Consider the following 13,536-nt stretch of genomic DNA (forward strand, 5'->3'; position numbering starts at 1 on the left):
CAGTTGAAATGACAAAATACGTTGGTTGCATCGACCTCCATGATGGACAAGTGAAGCAGATAGTTGGATCTACTTTGACTACAGACAACAATGACCTCTCCACCAATTTTGTGTCGTCACATTCGCCAGCATACTACGCAAAACTATATAAGGAGCACAATATATTTGGCACTCATGTCATCAAACTAGGTTCCAACAGGCCAAACGACGAGGCTGCTATTGAGGCATTGTCTGCCTGGCCAGGCAGCTTACAAATTGGGGGCGGTATTAACATAGACAATTGTAAAGAATGGATTGCGAGAGGTGCAGATAAAGTGATTATAACCAGTTGGTTGTTTCCCAATGGGGGGCTAAGCTGGGACCGTCTGAAAGAGATCAGCTCTGCTGTAGGTAAGGAGCACCTAGTGGTTGATGTTAGTTGTAAGAGGCAGACAATTGACGGCGCCGATTCCTGGGTCGTTGCAATGAACAAATGGCAAACACTTACGAATACCACATTAAGCAAGGAACTATTCCACGCCATGAGTGAATATACAGGTGAATTTCTAGTCCATGCTGCTGATGTTGAGGGGCTCTGCCAAGGGATTGATGAGGAGCTCGTTGTTAAGCTGGGGGAGTGGTGTAGCGGGTTGGACGTGAAGATTGTGTATGCTGGTGGTGCCCGGAGTTTGGATGATTTACAAATCGTTGATAAGTTGTCCCAGGGCACAGTCGACTTGACGTACGGTAGCTCTCTCGATATCTTTGGAGGAGACGTTAAGTTCCAAGAGTTGGTAGAATGGAATAAGAGCCATTAGAAGAGGGAGAAAAAAAAACGTATACATATCACTAGACTGTAGTTGCGGCCGCAGTGCCTGTACTGCTAGTCGTCATATTAGTATTGATATTTAGAAAGAAAATTGTCTTTGAGAAGGTCTTGATTGACTTGATTAGCGACGATCCAAATTGGTACCCTCTGTTTGAAAAGTACCTCAGCAAGGGGCGAACATAGATCAATGCACTCGTCAATAGGAAGCTCTGGAGAAACGGCATGATGATTTGGTCGACCACCAAGGACTGTGCAAGAACAGACCATGGTATTGCCACTTTGGCAGGTTTCTCCCCATCTTCACAAGGCAAGCCTTGTTTTAATATGGTGTTTCTCACAAGTCTTGCTCTAAGACTCTCTTCAAATCGTAGGTCCGGTATAACTGGCTTTGTCATTGGCGGTGGTTGGCAAATTCAAAAAGAGAGGCAAGGTCGGACACGGGTTCTGCTCTTGTGTTGCTGTAATGTTATCCCCCCCTACTATCAAAGATTCCTACTAATAACACACAGTGTTTTGCTTATAGGCATTTGTTTGACGATACTTTATCTTTCTCTTTATTTATGAGACGTCACGTGCTCTCTTTTCAGGATCCAAAGAGAGCACGTGACGTCTCAAAAAAAGTTTTTGCGACGCGTCGCCAACTCTTTGAATTGCCTAAAAGGGTGGAACGTAAAGCGCAAAGCTTAAAAGAGAGAAGAAACAGTGTTTGAGATTTTTTGCCACTGGGGAATTTTTTTTTTTACCCCTAATTCTCACCCGTTTCCTACTGTAGAGAAAAGGAAAAAAAAAAAAAGTGGCGAGCATGAATTTTACACTGTTGAAAAGGAAGAAGGAGATTGTTGATGAAGGTGAAGAAGTTTCACCGAATGAAATATCGTTCTCTAAGGTTTAAAAGCTTCCCCTTCCCACGCTTCTACCATTTTGACCGTTAGTTTGTGTGATCAGTGACACAAACACAACAGGAATAGTAATCGCCTCCAAACAGTATACTTCCACCTGCCCCTATGTCGAAGGAACCACAGATTACAATTAGAAAAGCAGGCAGGGATGAGGTAGATTTTATTCTATCTGATGTCGAACTGTCATTGGCGAACTCGTTGCGTCGAGTTATGATTGCAGAGATCCCCACGCTTGCAATCGACTTGGTGGAGATCCAAGTGAACACGTCTGTTCTAGCTGACGAGTTTATCTCGCATAGACTTGGTTTGATTCCATTGGACAGCACCGACATTGACCAGCTCAAATATACCAGGGACTGCACTTGTGAGGATCACTGCGACAAGTGCTCTGTGACCTTGGAGCTCCGGGCGAACTGCGAGACGGACGAGACGATGAATGTCTATTCGAGCCAGTTTATGATCACTTCCAACACGGGGAACACGACGCTTGGTCAGCCCGTGGTGAGGGATCCCATGAAGAAGGGCATTTTGATCTGCAAGCTCAAGAAGCACCAGCAGCTGCATGTCAAGTGTATTGCGAAGAAGGGTATCTCCAAAGAGCATGCAAAATGGTCGCCCTGCTCAGCTATTGGGTTTGAGTACGATCCATACAACAAGTTGAAACACACCGACTACTGGTACGAGGAGAGCGTCGAGAAGGAGTGGCCCAAGAGCAGCAACGCCGACTGGGAGGAGCCTCCTATTCCGGGGGAGAAGTTTGACTACAATGCCAAACCAGATAAGTTCTACATCAATCTCGAGACCACCGGTGTTCTCAAGCCAAACGAGGTCTTCAACAAGGGCTGTTTGGAGCTACAGCAGAAGATCGCCAATATTGTCTTTGAGTTGGGCAAGCTAGACCAACAGCAACAGCAGCAACAACAGCAACAATCTGCAAATCCAGACGATTTGACCAACATCGGGTATTCAAATATGGGTAACGAGCCATCAATGAATGGCCGTCCAAATGCCACCCAGTATGGGGGCCATACCCAGTACGGCGGCACTTCTTACGGCGGGAACACACACTATGGGGGAGGCGACTACACCGAAGGTGGCAGATGGTGACGTTTTGATTCAATGTTGTCTCTAGTTGTATAGTAATGGTGGCAGTATTTGTACGTTTGTCTATATACATATAGTAATCCATATCTATATAATGTTTATACGTACATCAAGTAATTATTAGGGCCAAGATTCCCCGCTGGATCACCTTTGCCGACGCTGGAAATGGCGAAAAACACTTTTCGCGGGTGGGAAGAAGTGCGTTGTCATTCGAAGGGGGGGGCGCCTTTTGTGAATCGAGCAGAATCATAAAGTGGCGAAAAGAAGAAGAGGAACTAGAAGGTTGAGAAGAACCTTAATAATTGGCAAAGTTTAGAAACACGAGAACCCCATACGGTATACCGACAGAGCACTGTAGTTTGCGCTAGCGTGATGGACTCGATCATTGGGAAGACAATTGCTATTATCTCGTATGCGGAAATCAGGTATGTTGGGACCATTGACAATTTTGACGGTGATAAAAAGATAATCACTGTTTCCAATGTCCGGATCTTTGGTACTGAAGACCGGGTGGTGGACTCCAGCAAGTGGGTTCTCCCTAGTGCGGACATCTATCCCAAGATAGAGTTGAGCGGAGATGCCGTCAAGACGTTGAACATATTGGAAGGGAAGCCAGAAGACGTGAAGCCTGTATTACTGCCGGAAATGGTGGCGTTTATCCAGATGCAGAGTAGCATGGTCCCCAACATGAACACGATGCTCATGGATGCATTAAAGCAGGAGCCGAAAGGGGAGGATGTAGGTGAGACACACGCTGCGGTTATGCAGGAGCCAAAGGAGCCCGTTGAAGCAGAGATTGTTGAGGAGTCGAAGGAGACGCCTAAGGAGGCGCCACGTCCACCTCCAACAAACGAGACTGTTACTAGGGACGATACGGATTTTGACTTCACTGGCAACAACGCCAAGTTTGAGAAGGAGTCGTTCGAGAAACCCGTTGTTAAGCCAATCTATGATAAAAAGTCTTCGTTTTTTGACGATTTAGGTGATGACCGAAGCAGAAATGTCAATTTCCGAAGCAACAACAACAGTAGTAATAACAATAACAACAGAGGCAATAGAGGCAATAGAGGAAATAGAGGAAATAGAGGACGTGGCAGAGGCGGCAGAGGTGGCAGAGGACGTGGCCGTGGAGGGTTCAATAAGGAACCCCAACCGGAGTGGGCGTTTTAGTGTGTATATATAATATAGTATAACATGATATAATATAATATAATATAATGTCTACAGTGTATATGTATATAAATATGTTTGTATGTACCTTTGTGATTTTCATAGGACGTGATCCAATTTGCTTGCCTCAAAGGAGAGACAACAGTGTCTATATCCGGCATCTCCAATTGAAACCATGTATCTACAAAGGCGAAGAGGTACTCTGTCGGCGTTTTTTTCATCTCTCCCCCTTCAGCTTGAAGTTGGTTTCATGTACACTTTATTCTGCCCTAATGTTCCCCCTTCCTATAGTTTTTCCGCTTACCCAATGAAGCCAGCAGGTCGACTAGTCGAGGAGTACAAGGCGCTACAGAGAGAAGACAGTTTGAATTGGAAGAGATTTCCCAAAGTGTCTGGCGGGAGAGGTAAGGATAGATACAGCAACGTCTTACCCTATGCACACAGCATAGTCAATCTGCAGAACGGAGAATACATCAATGCCAACTGGATCCGGCCAGGCGGAGACAGTTGCCATGGGGGCAGCAGTAGTGATGAGGTCGAGGACGGGGTCAAGTACATAGCTACCCAAGGACCGCTGGCGACGACAATTGGAACCTTTTGGAGTATGGTTGAGGAGCAGTGTTGCAGATACTCCAAAGTGTGTGTTGTGATGCTGACCGAGGTGGCAGAGAACGGGCAGGAGAAGTGTTTTGACTATGTTGACGGCATCGACGAGAGTGTCCGGCGGATTGGCGGTGGATTTGACAAGGTCTTTGAGGAGAGAGGCAAGGTGGAGAGGCGGTTCTACAAGGGAGAACGTATGGGGGAAAATGGATGCCGTGAGTTGAGACACTACTGGATACGAGAGTGGCCAGATTTTGGTGTCCCTAATGGGGAGCAAGACATGGTGTTGAAGGTGGTGAAGGAGATCGAAGGGGTTGAATGTGTCATTGTGCACTGTTCTGCTGGAGTTGGACGGTCAGGCACGTTTATTGGTGTTGACCATTGTTACCGGGTGCGCAATGGTGCCTGTGGGGTTCCCGACACCTTTGATGTCGTGTACAACATGAGGCGATGCCGGGTGATGATGGTGCAGCGGATGGAGCAGTACGAGTATCTCAACAAGGTTATAGAGAATATATAGAGGGTAAACATTTTGTACTTAAAGTGAAGGTCCACAATTAGGAAGGAATTTGGAGATGTAGGGACAAGGATACGGAGCAGGCACCATTATTAATGCATCAAATGGAGGATGATTTTTCCTTCAACATTTGAATTTTGCGACGTCTAGCGTTAATGAACCAATTTGAGAGCTGCTGTGGAGTAAGACCAGTCTTACGCATGAGCTCCACCTTTTCCTTTGAGTTTGGGTATGGGTGGTTGATATTATCCACCAGCCAAGTGAGTAGTACGGCAGTGGCCTGTTTAGGTAGGTTTGATCTCTTCTTTTTCATCTTTGGGCCTGATGAGGAGAGCGTTGACAAAGGGGTGACTGAGGAAGGTAGAGAGGAGGGGGATGAGGATGAGGAGGATGAGGAGTAGTTGATCAGAGATGGCGATGAGATGTTCCTCTGGCGTGAGTCTGTTTGGTAAGGTCGCATAGCGAGGTAGTGTGAGTTTGACAAGGAATTTCTATGTAGCAACCCCAATGAAGAGGATTCTCCTGTAGGAGAAGGTCTAGAAATACAAGAAGATGAAGATGACGAAGTCAATGAAGAGATTGAGTTTGTTGCGAGATTGGAGAGTGTATCCAGGGAGGATCCTAACAGGCCGTTTGTATTGGAATTTATGCATGTTCCTGCATTTGCCGCTGTGTTTATATTTACCGGTGTATTTATATTTGTGTTGATGGTGGTATTAGTAGCACCTGATTTGAGGAAGGATTCAATTGAGGAAACGCTGCCCGATCTGTTGGGAGACTCTGACAATATTGAGGTTATAGAGGGGAGTCTCTGAAGAGGTGGGAGCTGGGTGTGACTCTGATAGGACGAGTATGGATACGAAGCGTATGAGTGTAAATGTGGCTGTTGGTGTATGCCCAAGTGTGGCTGAGAGTGCATGCCCAAATTTGAATTTGAGTTCCTCTTTGAATGTGAGTATTTCAACAAGTCGTTACTAGGACCAGACTGGATGGCCGAGAATGACTTTGAAGATGCTGGCGACGACGACATTGACGACATTGAACTGGGAGTAGCGCCTATTCCCATATGGGCAAGAGACGTTCTTGATGATGATGATGGTGCGGCCAGTGCCGGCACCGGTGCCGGCGACACAGTTGAGGATGTAGTTGGATACTGGAAGGCGTGCATTGTACCAACGAGAGAGAGACACCAAGAGACAATCCAACACAAGAGTCTACAATGACTTGAGATAGGGAAGAGAGATTGTCAGAGAGATTGTCCGAGAAACAGATATTGTCAGAGAGATTGTCAGAGAGATTGTCAGACCAACCAATTACACCAACAAAACCAAAACCAAATAAGACAAGACAAAGCAAAACAAAATGGAAAACACAAGATTAGAGTGTAAACCCGATACCTCTCATAACATGTGTCAAAATACAAAAAGAAAAAAAAATACATCACCATCACCATCACCATCGCCATCGCCACCTTCTTTTATACTTTCTCTGACAGACAACCTTGTCGATAATGCACATTGTGGAAAAAAAAAAAAAAAAAATACCTTTTGCTATCTCTGATTTTCTCTAACTCTCTCTTTCTCTCTCTCTCTTATCTTTTCTCGCTTGGTGACACATTTCTGTCATTATAACAATGGCACACTTTAGAGGAGGAGTAAAAAAAAAAAAGAAAAAAAAAAACCTCTATTGCAGAAAGGGCAACATGCAAATCATTAATTTGACAATTCCGGCCACCGTCTCAATGTAGACACTGAACCCGCCATTGCCCCATCTAGAAGGGGGAAAAAAAAAGGAATAAACTTCCCTGGCCCGTACACTCCTGCGGCTCTTCTTACCGTTCCTTATCGCGCTTATCAGCAGCGCCGCCGGGCCAATAGCAGTGCGCGCTGCGCTGCCGGCGAACACACGCGTAAATGCCGCACGCACACACAGAGAGAGAGAGAGAGAGAGATATATAGATGGATGAATCAATAAATCGATGGACGGTGTCGTAATTGGGTTAATGCCCCCCCCTTCCTTCCTTTATTTCTTTCTTTCTACGGAAAAAGTACATTTGACATTCAAATTGTGCCAATCACAAGTTGCTCGTCACTGTAACGGTTTTGGCAGCTACAAGTAAACTCGGTGGGAAATCCATTGTCCAAAGTGCCAAATCAACACAGTATCTAAGACATTCTCCATGGGAATTATGTGTACCCGGTGCTGGACAGGGGAGAGTCGTCAATATAAGAGCAGTAACACCACTAGGGCTGATTTGTCCCATGAGTTCGTTCAAAACGAGAAACTGTGCCCGGCGCGTCATTGATGCAAACTCAACCTTGATGTTATTGCCATTATAGCCATTACTATAGCCACAGTTGTAGTTGTAGCTATAGCTGTAGTTATAGCCACAGTTGTCGCCGTTGACGTCGCCATAGCTGTAGTCAGCTACCGAACTAACATCTCCTTCAATATCTAAACCTTCGTTAGGACCATAGTGATCGTCCCACATAATAGACGCATCATTCCCCTCAGCATCTCGCCGTATTCTTGACATGGGCAGTCGAGCAGCAGTGAATTTCCCACTGCTTATTATACTACTGGCATCACTCTTTAGAACAGCATTGACATTGCCACTTACATTGACACTCTCCACATCACTCTCCATATCTTGTATTCCGCCAGCCTGGAAATTCATTCGACCTAATGAAAACCCCATCTCTGTAGCATCACTAACTGTCATCCGCCGTCCTCGACGTATTGTAGGACCTACAATCCTTCGAATATCTTCAAAGTTCCTACTCTTGCGGTTATTCATTGTTTTGTTGTACCGTAGAGAATCTTTGCTGTTGTTACTCTTGTTGTTGCTCTTGTCGTTATTGCAGCCACTATTGTTGGCTCTCTCCTTTCGCAACTCAATGACCCGCTGCCACCATGGATCATCTTCCAATAGCTCGTTGATCCGTTTCACCTCCTCCTCACCTAACCCACTACTGTCCCCCCTGGATATATACTCGTATTTCCGTAATGACCCCCCATTCAATGACACTACCTTGATTGTAGCTTCACTCATCCGGAGAATCTCTAATAACCGCCTCACCCTCTTGTACTCCTCATCCATATCTCCCTCATCTTCCACGAAAACAACAACCCTTAACCGATGGTGTCGCCGCCACGTAGGAACCGTGTGTAAAATCGCTCCCAACTGTAATATCAACGTACACGTGTCGAAGTTGATTGTGCTGATGGCCTCATCTCCCTGAATTCGTTGCGCCATTTGTATAGGATATAGATCAATATAGGGCAACTCCTTTGTGGAAGTCGCCTCTGAGGGGAAAACCATCTTAGAAAACCCTTTTCCTACTCCAATATTTGAATTGAGTAAACTTAAATCCTCCAATGTCTCTATCCACTCACAAATTCCAACCTTCGGCGACCTCTCCGCCCTTTGGTCAGTGGGGAGACTGTTGATTTCAACTCGTACTTGATTGTCAAACTCCTCCCCCTCATTCTCAATGTGCATCCACTCGGGTATCACATCTCGGTACTTGCTTAGATCATAGAACCCAATGATCGTGATGTTGGGCTTCATTCCTCCTAACCCACTTCCAATGAAAATGTTCCGAACCCCCCAGTTGAAGCTCTCCGCTATGGAGATTTGTACAAACGCCTTCACCTTACTCAAATCTCGAATCTTGATCCAGTTGTCCCTCATACTGGTGAACTCCTGAATATTCTCTTGGAAATCCTTAATGATAAAAACATGCCCCAAGATATACAACCCTCCCTTCTTCAAATGGTTACAAAAGGTAATCAACTTCCAACTGGTGCGTGGATTGTCTATCAGTAGTAAGATCTGAGGCCTCCAATACTTGACATTGTCTTGCCTCAACTTGAGTAAATATTTTCTCACTTGGTGATAAATCAACGATTGCGAGACATCCCCCCATGATTTCGGCGGACTGATGAAATGTATAAATATTATAAGCAATATCAGTATAATGAAAACAATTATTGCACTTATACTGTCAACTATTAACATAGTGATAAAACTTAACATTGTTCCCAATATAGCACTCTTCGTTGAGAAGTATTTGAAACTAGGCCGGAAATTGGGCGCCGATCCCATCTTCAACAATGCACATGCCATGTTGGTAATGATAAACGTTAAAAGAAATGCCATTGTAATAAATATCGCAATCTGATTCAAGTCTGCAAATAGAAATAACTGACAGATTATCCACGTAACCAATATACTCAGTTTTTCATTCTCAGCAAATATCTGTAGTCCTGGTAATATCTCATCTTTTGCAATGGCTTGTAGCAACTGCGCTGCCCCAACAATTCCAACAATAATTGAAAATATACTGGTTGACATCTCCCCTGCCAAAATGATGAATGGTGATAAGTTCACAATTTCTAAGATTTGCGTATCTCTGTATAACAATTTCCTAGGAATGCTAACACCCATGCTCAAAATGACAATCAAATACGACAAAAACGTAACGACTAACCCTTGGATTGTACCTTTAGGAATCGACTTGGATGGGTTCTTCAACTCACCCGACATCGATGCGCCTGCTAGTATCCCTGCAGTTGCTGGGAAAAAAATCCCAAATAAATCGTTGAACGTTTCCTGGCCCTTCACTTCAGAACCGGCAGCTCCCTTGGTCAACTTTGGAAATAAATTGCCCCTCAATGTGTCAAGTGACGGTCCCGAATAACGCAGTCCGTATTCCGTTTCAAATGGGGATACAGCTAAAGTTGATATTGGAATCATGAGTGTCGAGAAAAGTAACACTATACAGAGGTATTTTCCTGCTTTGGATACGGCATTTGATCCGATTAATGCAACAACAACACATATGCTCAAGAAAATTGTGCAATAAGTAAAATTCCACCAATACGAAACTGGTAAAATCTTACCTAATTCTCCATCATCCACGTTGAAATTATAAATCAGTGGCTCTATGACACCGGCAACATTCATCGAACTGTTCAATATTTGTCCAATATAAAATATAACGCCTATTGAACCACCAAACTCAACTCCTAAACTCCGTGATATCATATAATATGCACCGCCTCCTTTTACCGTACCGTTTGTTGCAATTGCGGAGACACTCATTGTTGTTAAGGTGTTAATAGTGTATGATATCACCAATACTATTATTGTACCCAATACCCCGAGTTGTCCTATAATAAATCCAAATCTTAGGAACATCAAGATAGATAAAACATTGAGTATAGTCGGAAGTGTTACCCCATCAATTGTCCCTAATTTACCCTTCATCGAATCTTCATCATCGTGTACGCTTCCATAGTCATATTTTTTGTTTATCAATAGTGGTGAACTCATCAACTTGCCTAGTAAAAGAATCAAATGCAAAAATAATAGAAGAAAGAATGTATGAGCAGCAAATATTTGTCTAGATGAAACATGGTCTGGAGGGAGGGACGATACTGTGCGTATTCATGGATCAAGATTGTTTTTTTTTTTTTTTTTTTCGTCCTCTCTTTCTTCGATGTTGCTCATCTACTGTTATGTAATAAAACCCTCCTCTTGTGTTATAGGCATTTCCCGCTTATTTATTTTCTTTTCTACTCTTTATAGAATATGAGTGGGTATATGTCTAGAAGTGATTCTCGTAGAGGACGTGGTCGCCCTTCAAGAGGAGGACATGCACGAAACTATAACTATCAGTATGGAGACTACAATCAAAAGTACAATTATTACGATAACAGAGGATATAATAATTATGATTACAATTATAATTATGCTCATGGATACAACAACCATGGATACGATAACCATGGGTACGATAATCATGGATATAATACTAACCGTCAATCGCAATACCCACAGCATCAACAGCCACAGCGAGTAAACGTAACAACGGCTGAGGCAATCAAGAATCCGAAAACCGAAAATTTGTCCGGTTTGAATGAGGCTAATGTTCCAAATCGCCATAGAATAGAAAACGATGAAACGAAAACCGAACATTTCGAACCAAAAAATGCAATTTTGAATGGTCTGTTCGAAAGAAAGAGCAAAATCGAAGAATTTCAAAACAAGGTTCAAAAACCGAAAAAGTCATTGATGAAATTTAAAAAGAAAAAAACAAATAAAGTGAATAATCAGGAGGTTAAAAATGCCTTGTCATTTGATGATGATGATGATGATGCTAACATTGAATATGATCATGCTACTGCTAGTGGTGGCGATGATAACACTGCTGCTGGTAGTAATGATAGCTATAACAATAAAAGTGCTCGTATGAATGATAACAAAAGTATGGGAGATATAAGTGTTCATGATGATATAGACTTATTGCTAGATAAAATGTCTTCTGATGTCGGACAAAAGAAGATCTCAATACAAGAATCTGATGACGAAAGAGTAGCTGTGAATGATGATATATCTTTGCCTGTGAAGCCTAAAAGGGATATACCGTATCATGAACCATCTAACATTCCATTTGTTAAAAAATTTTATAACGAATGTGAAGAAATAAAGAATATTCCAGAGTCTGAAATTAATGCGTTCAGAATATCCAATGGAATATATGTGAAGAATTCGAACATTAGGCCCATATTTCAATGGTCACAATTGGGTATACCTTCTATTATTTATGACACTCTAATGCTGCTGGGATATGATAAACCATCACCCATTCAAAGTGAGTCGTTGCCGAAAATTATGAGTGGGTCCGATTTCATTGGTATTGCGAAAACAGGATCGGGTAAAACGATTTCATTTTTATTGCCTTTGTTTAGACTTTTATTCGGTAACAAAAATGATAAAATCTCTGGCTTCAGTGAACCTCGTGCAATAATAATAACTCCTACCAGGGAATTAACCGTTCAAATTGGTAAAACGTGTAGACCATTTACCGATTCAATGGCATTGAAGGTTGTAAAATGTTATGGTGGCCAAAGTATAAGTGTTCAGATTGGTGAATTGAAGAAAGGTTGTGATGTGGTTATAGGTACCCCCGGTAGGATAATTGACTTATTATGCTCAAATAATGGGAAAATTTTGAACCTGTCAAAAATTCAATATTTCGTGATGGATGAAGCTGATAGAATGTTTGATCTTGGATTTGAACCTCAAATTGAAAAGATTGTTGAGCAATGCCGTCCCGAGCGCCAAAATGTTCTCTTTAGTGCTACGTTTCCGAATAAAATGCAATGGCTAGCGAGACGAATGACTAATAATCCGATTGAAGTGACCATTGGCAGTAAGAATGTAGTTAATGAAGATATTGAACAATCGTTTGAGGTCATACAAGAAAATGGTGATAAGTTCAATAAGCTACTTGAAATATTAGGCCAGCACTACCATGACGGCAATAAAATATTAATATTTGTGGAAAGACAGAGCACTTGTGATTCAATTGTAAAGAAAATGATCAAGAGGGGTTATCCAGTGATGTCATTACACGGTGGTAAGGAGCAACATGAGAGAGATGGTATTATCAAAGACTTTAGAAGTGGTGTTATTGATATAATTATAGCTACATCCGTCGCAGCTCGTGGTTTGGATGTTCAAGATTTAAATCTTGTCGTCAATTTTGATTCACCTTCTCATTTGGAAGACTATGTGCATAGAGTGGGAAGGACTGGTAGAGCAGGTAAAAAAGGTCTTGCAATTACATTGCTAGAGAGGGATGATCGGGTCCTTCCCGATTTAGTCAAAATGCTAAAGAAAAGCGGTAAAGATGTACCATTAGAGGTCATGGAGTTATACAACGAAGTGGAGAACCAAAACACCATTAATAACAATAGCACCACTAATCACGCAACTACAAATCAACATAGGAAGAAATTTTCTGGCTATAGTGGACACGGCCTTGAACAGCTTCAACAACGTCGTGAAGTCCAAAACAACGCAGAACGAAAGGCATTTGCCGTTAATGAAGATGACGATGACGGTGGTGCCGGTGATGGTGAAGCTAATAGCTTCGGCGAAGATTTGAAAATCAATGTTCATACTGGAAGCGGTGAGAGCAACATGTTTCGTATCGAACGGCCAACACCAGAGGAAGCGCAAGTATCGTTGGTGGGACTTTCTCCAGACACCAGGAGACTTGTTACATCGCCAGAGACTGTTTCCCAGTTGAGTGAAATGGGCGTTACAGTTGCCGTCAGAGGTTCAGCCAGTAAAGGCGATTTACATCTATACATGGAAGGTTCTGCTGTTGGCGTGGATAGGGGTGTTGTGTTTATACGAAGAGAGGTATCTCGTTCTCTTGAAGAAGCCAATGGTGTCACTAGGAAAGGTGGTAAATACTCTGTTGTGTAATGTTGTATTTGTTTTATATACAATGTTGTGTTGCAGCGTTTTTTAATTTTTTTTATTTATTTGATGTTCATGCTTATATAAAAGAGATAACGGAAGTTTAAAGGCTTTCCTTTTTCCGAAATTTTTTCTTTTTTGGTTGGCTCTATTGTTC

The 13,536-nt window shown here is 42.8% G+C and overlaps 8 protein-coding genes across 8 annotated transcripts; 5 read left to right on the forward strand and 3 right to left on the reverse strand.

Annotated features, from left to right (window-relative positions):
* Positions 1 to 8: 8 nt before the first annotated feature.
* C5L36_0A00510 (uncharacterized protein) lies at positions 9 to 797 on the forward strand (the record flags this gene model as incomplete). Its single annotated transcript, XM_029463056.1, has 1 exon — positions 9 to 797. The coding sequence occupies one exon, from the start codon at positions 9 to 11 to the stop codon at positions 795 to 797; it is 789 nt and encodes a 262-aa protein (XP_029318916.1).
* Positions 798 to 828: 31 nt separating this feature from the next.
* On the reverse strand, positions 829 to 1,203 carry C5L36_0A00520 (uncharacterized protein; the record flags this gene model as incomplete). The annotated part of the gene is made up of 1 exon (XM_029463057.1): positions 829 to 1,203. One exon carries the CDS (start codon positions 1,201 to 1,203, stop codon positions 829 to 831), a length of 375 nt encoding a protein of 124 aa, XP_029318917.1.
* A 609-nt stretch (positions 1,204 to 1,812) lies between these two features.
* C5L36_0A00530 (uncharacterized protein) lies at positions 1,813 to 2,814 on the forward strand (the record flags this gene model as incomplete). Its single annotated transcript, XM_029463058.1, has 1 exon — positions 1,813 to 2,814. One exon carries the CDS (start codon positions 1,813 to 1,815, stop codon positions 2,812 to 2,814), a length of 1,002 nt encoding a protein of 333 aa, XP_029318918.1.
* Positions 2,815 to 3,183: 369 nt separating this feature from the next.
* Positions 3,184 to 3,981, forward strand: C5L36_0A00540 (uncharacterized protein; the record flags this gene model as incomplete). Its single annotated transcript, XM_029463059.1, has 1 exon — positions 3,184 to 3,981. The coding sequence occupies one exon, from the start codon at positions 3,184 to 3,186 to the stop codon at positions 3,979 to 3,981; it is 798 nt and encodes a 265-aa protein (XP_029318919.1).
* A 175-nt stretch (positions 3,982 to 4,156) lies between these two features.
* On the forward strand, positions 4,157 to 5,104 carry C5L36_0A00550 (uncharacterized protein; the record flags this gene model as incomplete). Its single annotated transcript, XM_029463060.1, has 1 exon — positions 4,157 to 5,104. The coding sequence occupies one exon, from the start codon at positions 4,157 to 4,159 to the stop codon at positions 5,102 to 5,104; it is 948 nt and encodes a 315-aa protein (XP_029318920.1).
* A 97-nt stretch (positions 5,105 to 5,201) lies between these two features.
* C5L36_0A00560 (uncharacterized protein) lies at positions 5,202 to 6,269 on the reverse strand (the record flags this gene model as incomplete). Its single annotated transcript, XM_029463061.1, has 1 exon — positions 5,202 to 6,269. One exon carries the CDS (start codon positions 6,267 to 6,269, stop codon positions 5,202 to 5,204), a length of 1,068 nt encoding a protein of 355 aa, XP_029318921.1.
* A 906-nt stretch (positions 6,270 to 7,175) lies between these two features.
* On the reverse strand, positions 7,176 to 10,439 carry C5L36_0A00570 (uncharacterized protein; the record flags this gene model as incomplete). The annotated part of the gene is made up of 1 exon (XM_029463062.1): positions 7,176 to 10,439. One exon carries the CDS (start codon positions 10,437 to 10,439, stop codon positions 7,176 to 7,178), a length of 3,264 nt encoding a protein of 1,087 aa, XP_029318922.1.
* Positions 10,440 to 10,697: 258 nt separating this feature from the next.
* C5L36_0A00580 (uncharacterized protein) lies at positions 10,698 to 13,385 on the forward strand (the record flags this gene model as incomplete). The annotated part of the gene is made up of 1 exon (XM_029463063.1): positions 10,698 to 13,385. One exon carries the CDS (start codon positions 10,698 to 10,700, stop codon positions 13,383 to 13,385), a length of 2,688 nt encoding a protein of 895 aa, XP_029318923.1.
* Positions 13,386 to 13,536: the final 151 nt, after the last annotated feature.

The sequence above is a fragment of the Pichia kudriavzevii genome, chromosome 1 (assembly GCF_003054445.1).
Source record: "Pichia kudriavzevii chromosome 1, complete sequence".
Taxonomy (NCBI): domain Eukaryota; kingdom Fungi; phylum Ascomycota; class Pichiomycetes; order Pichiales; family Pichiaceae; genus Pichia; species Pichia kudriavzevii.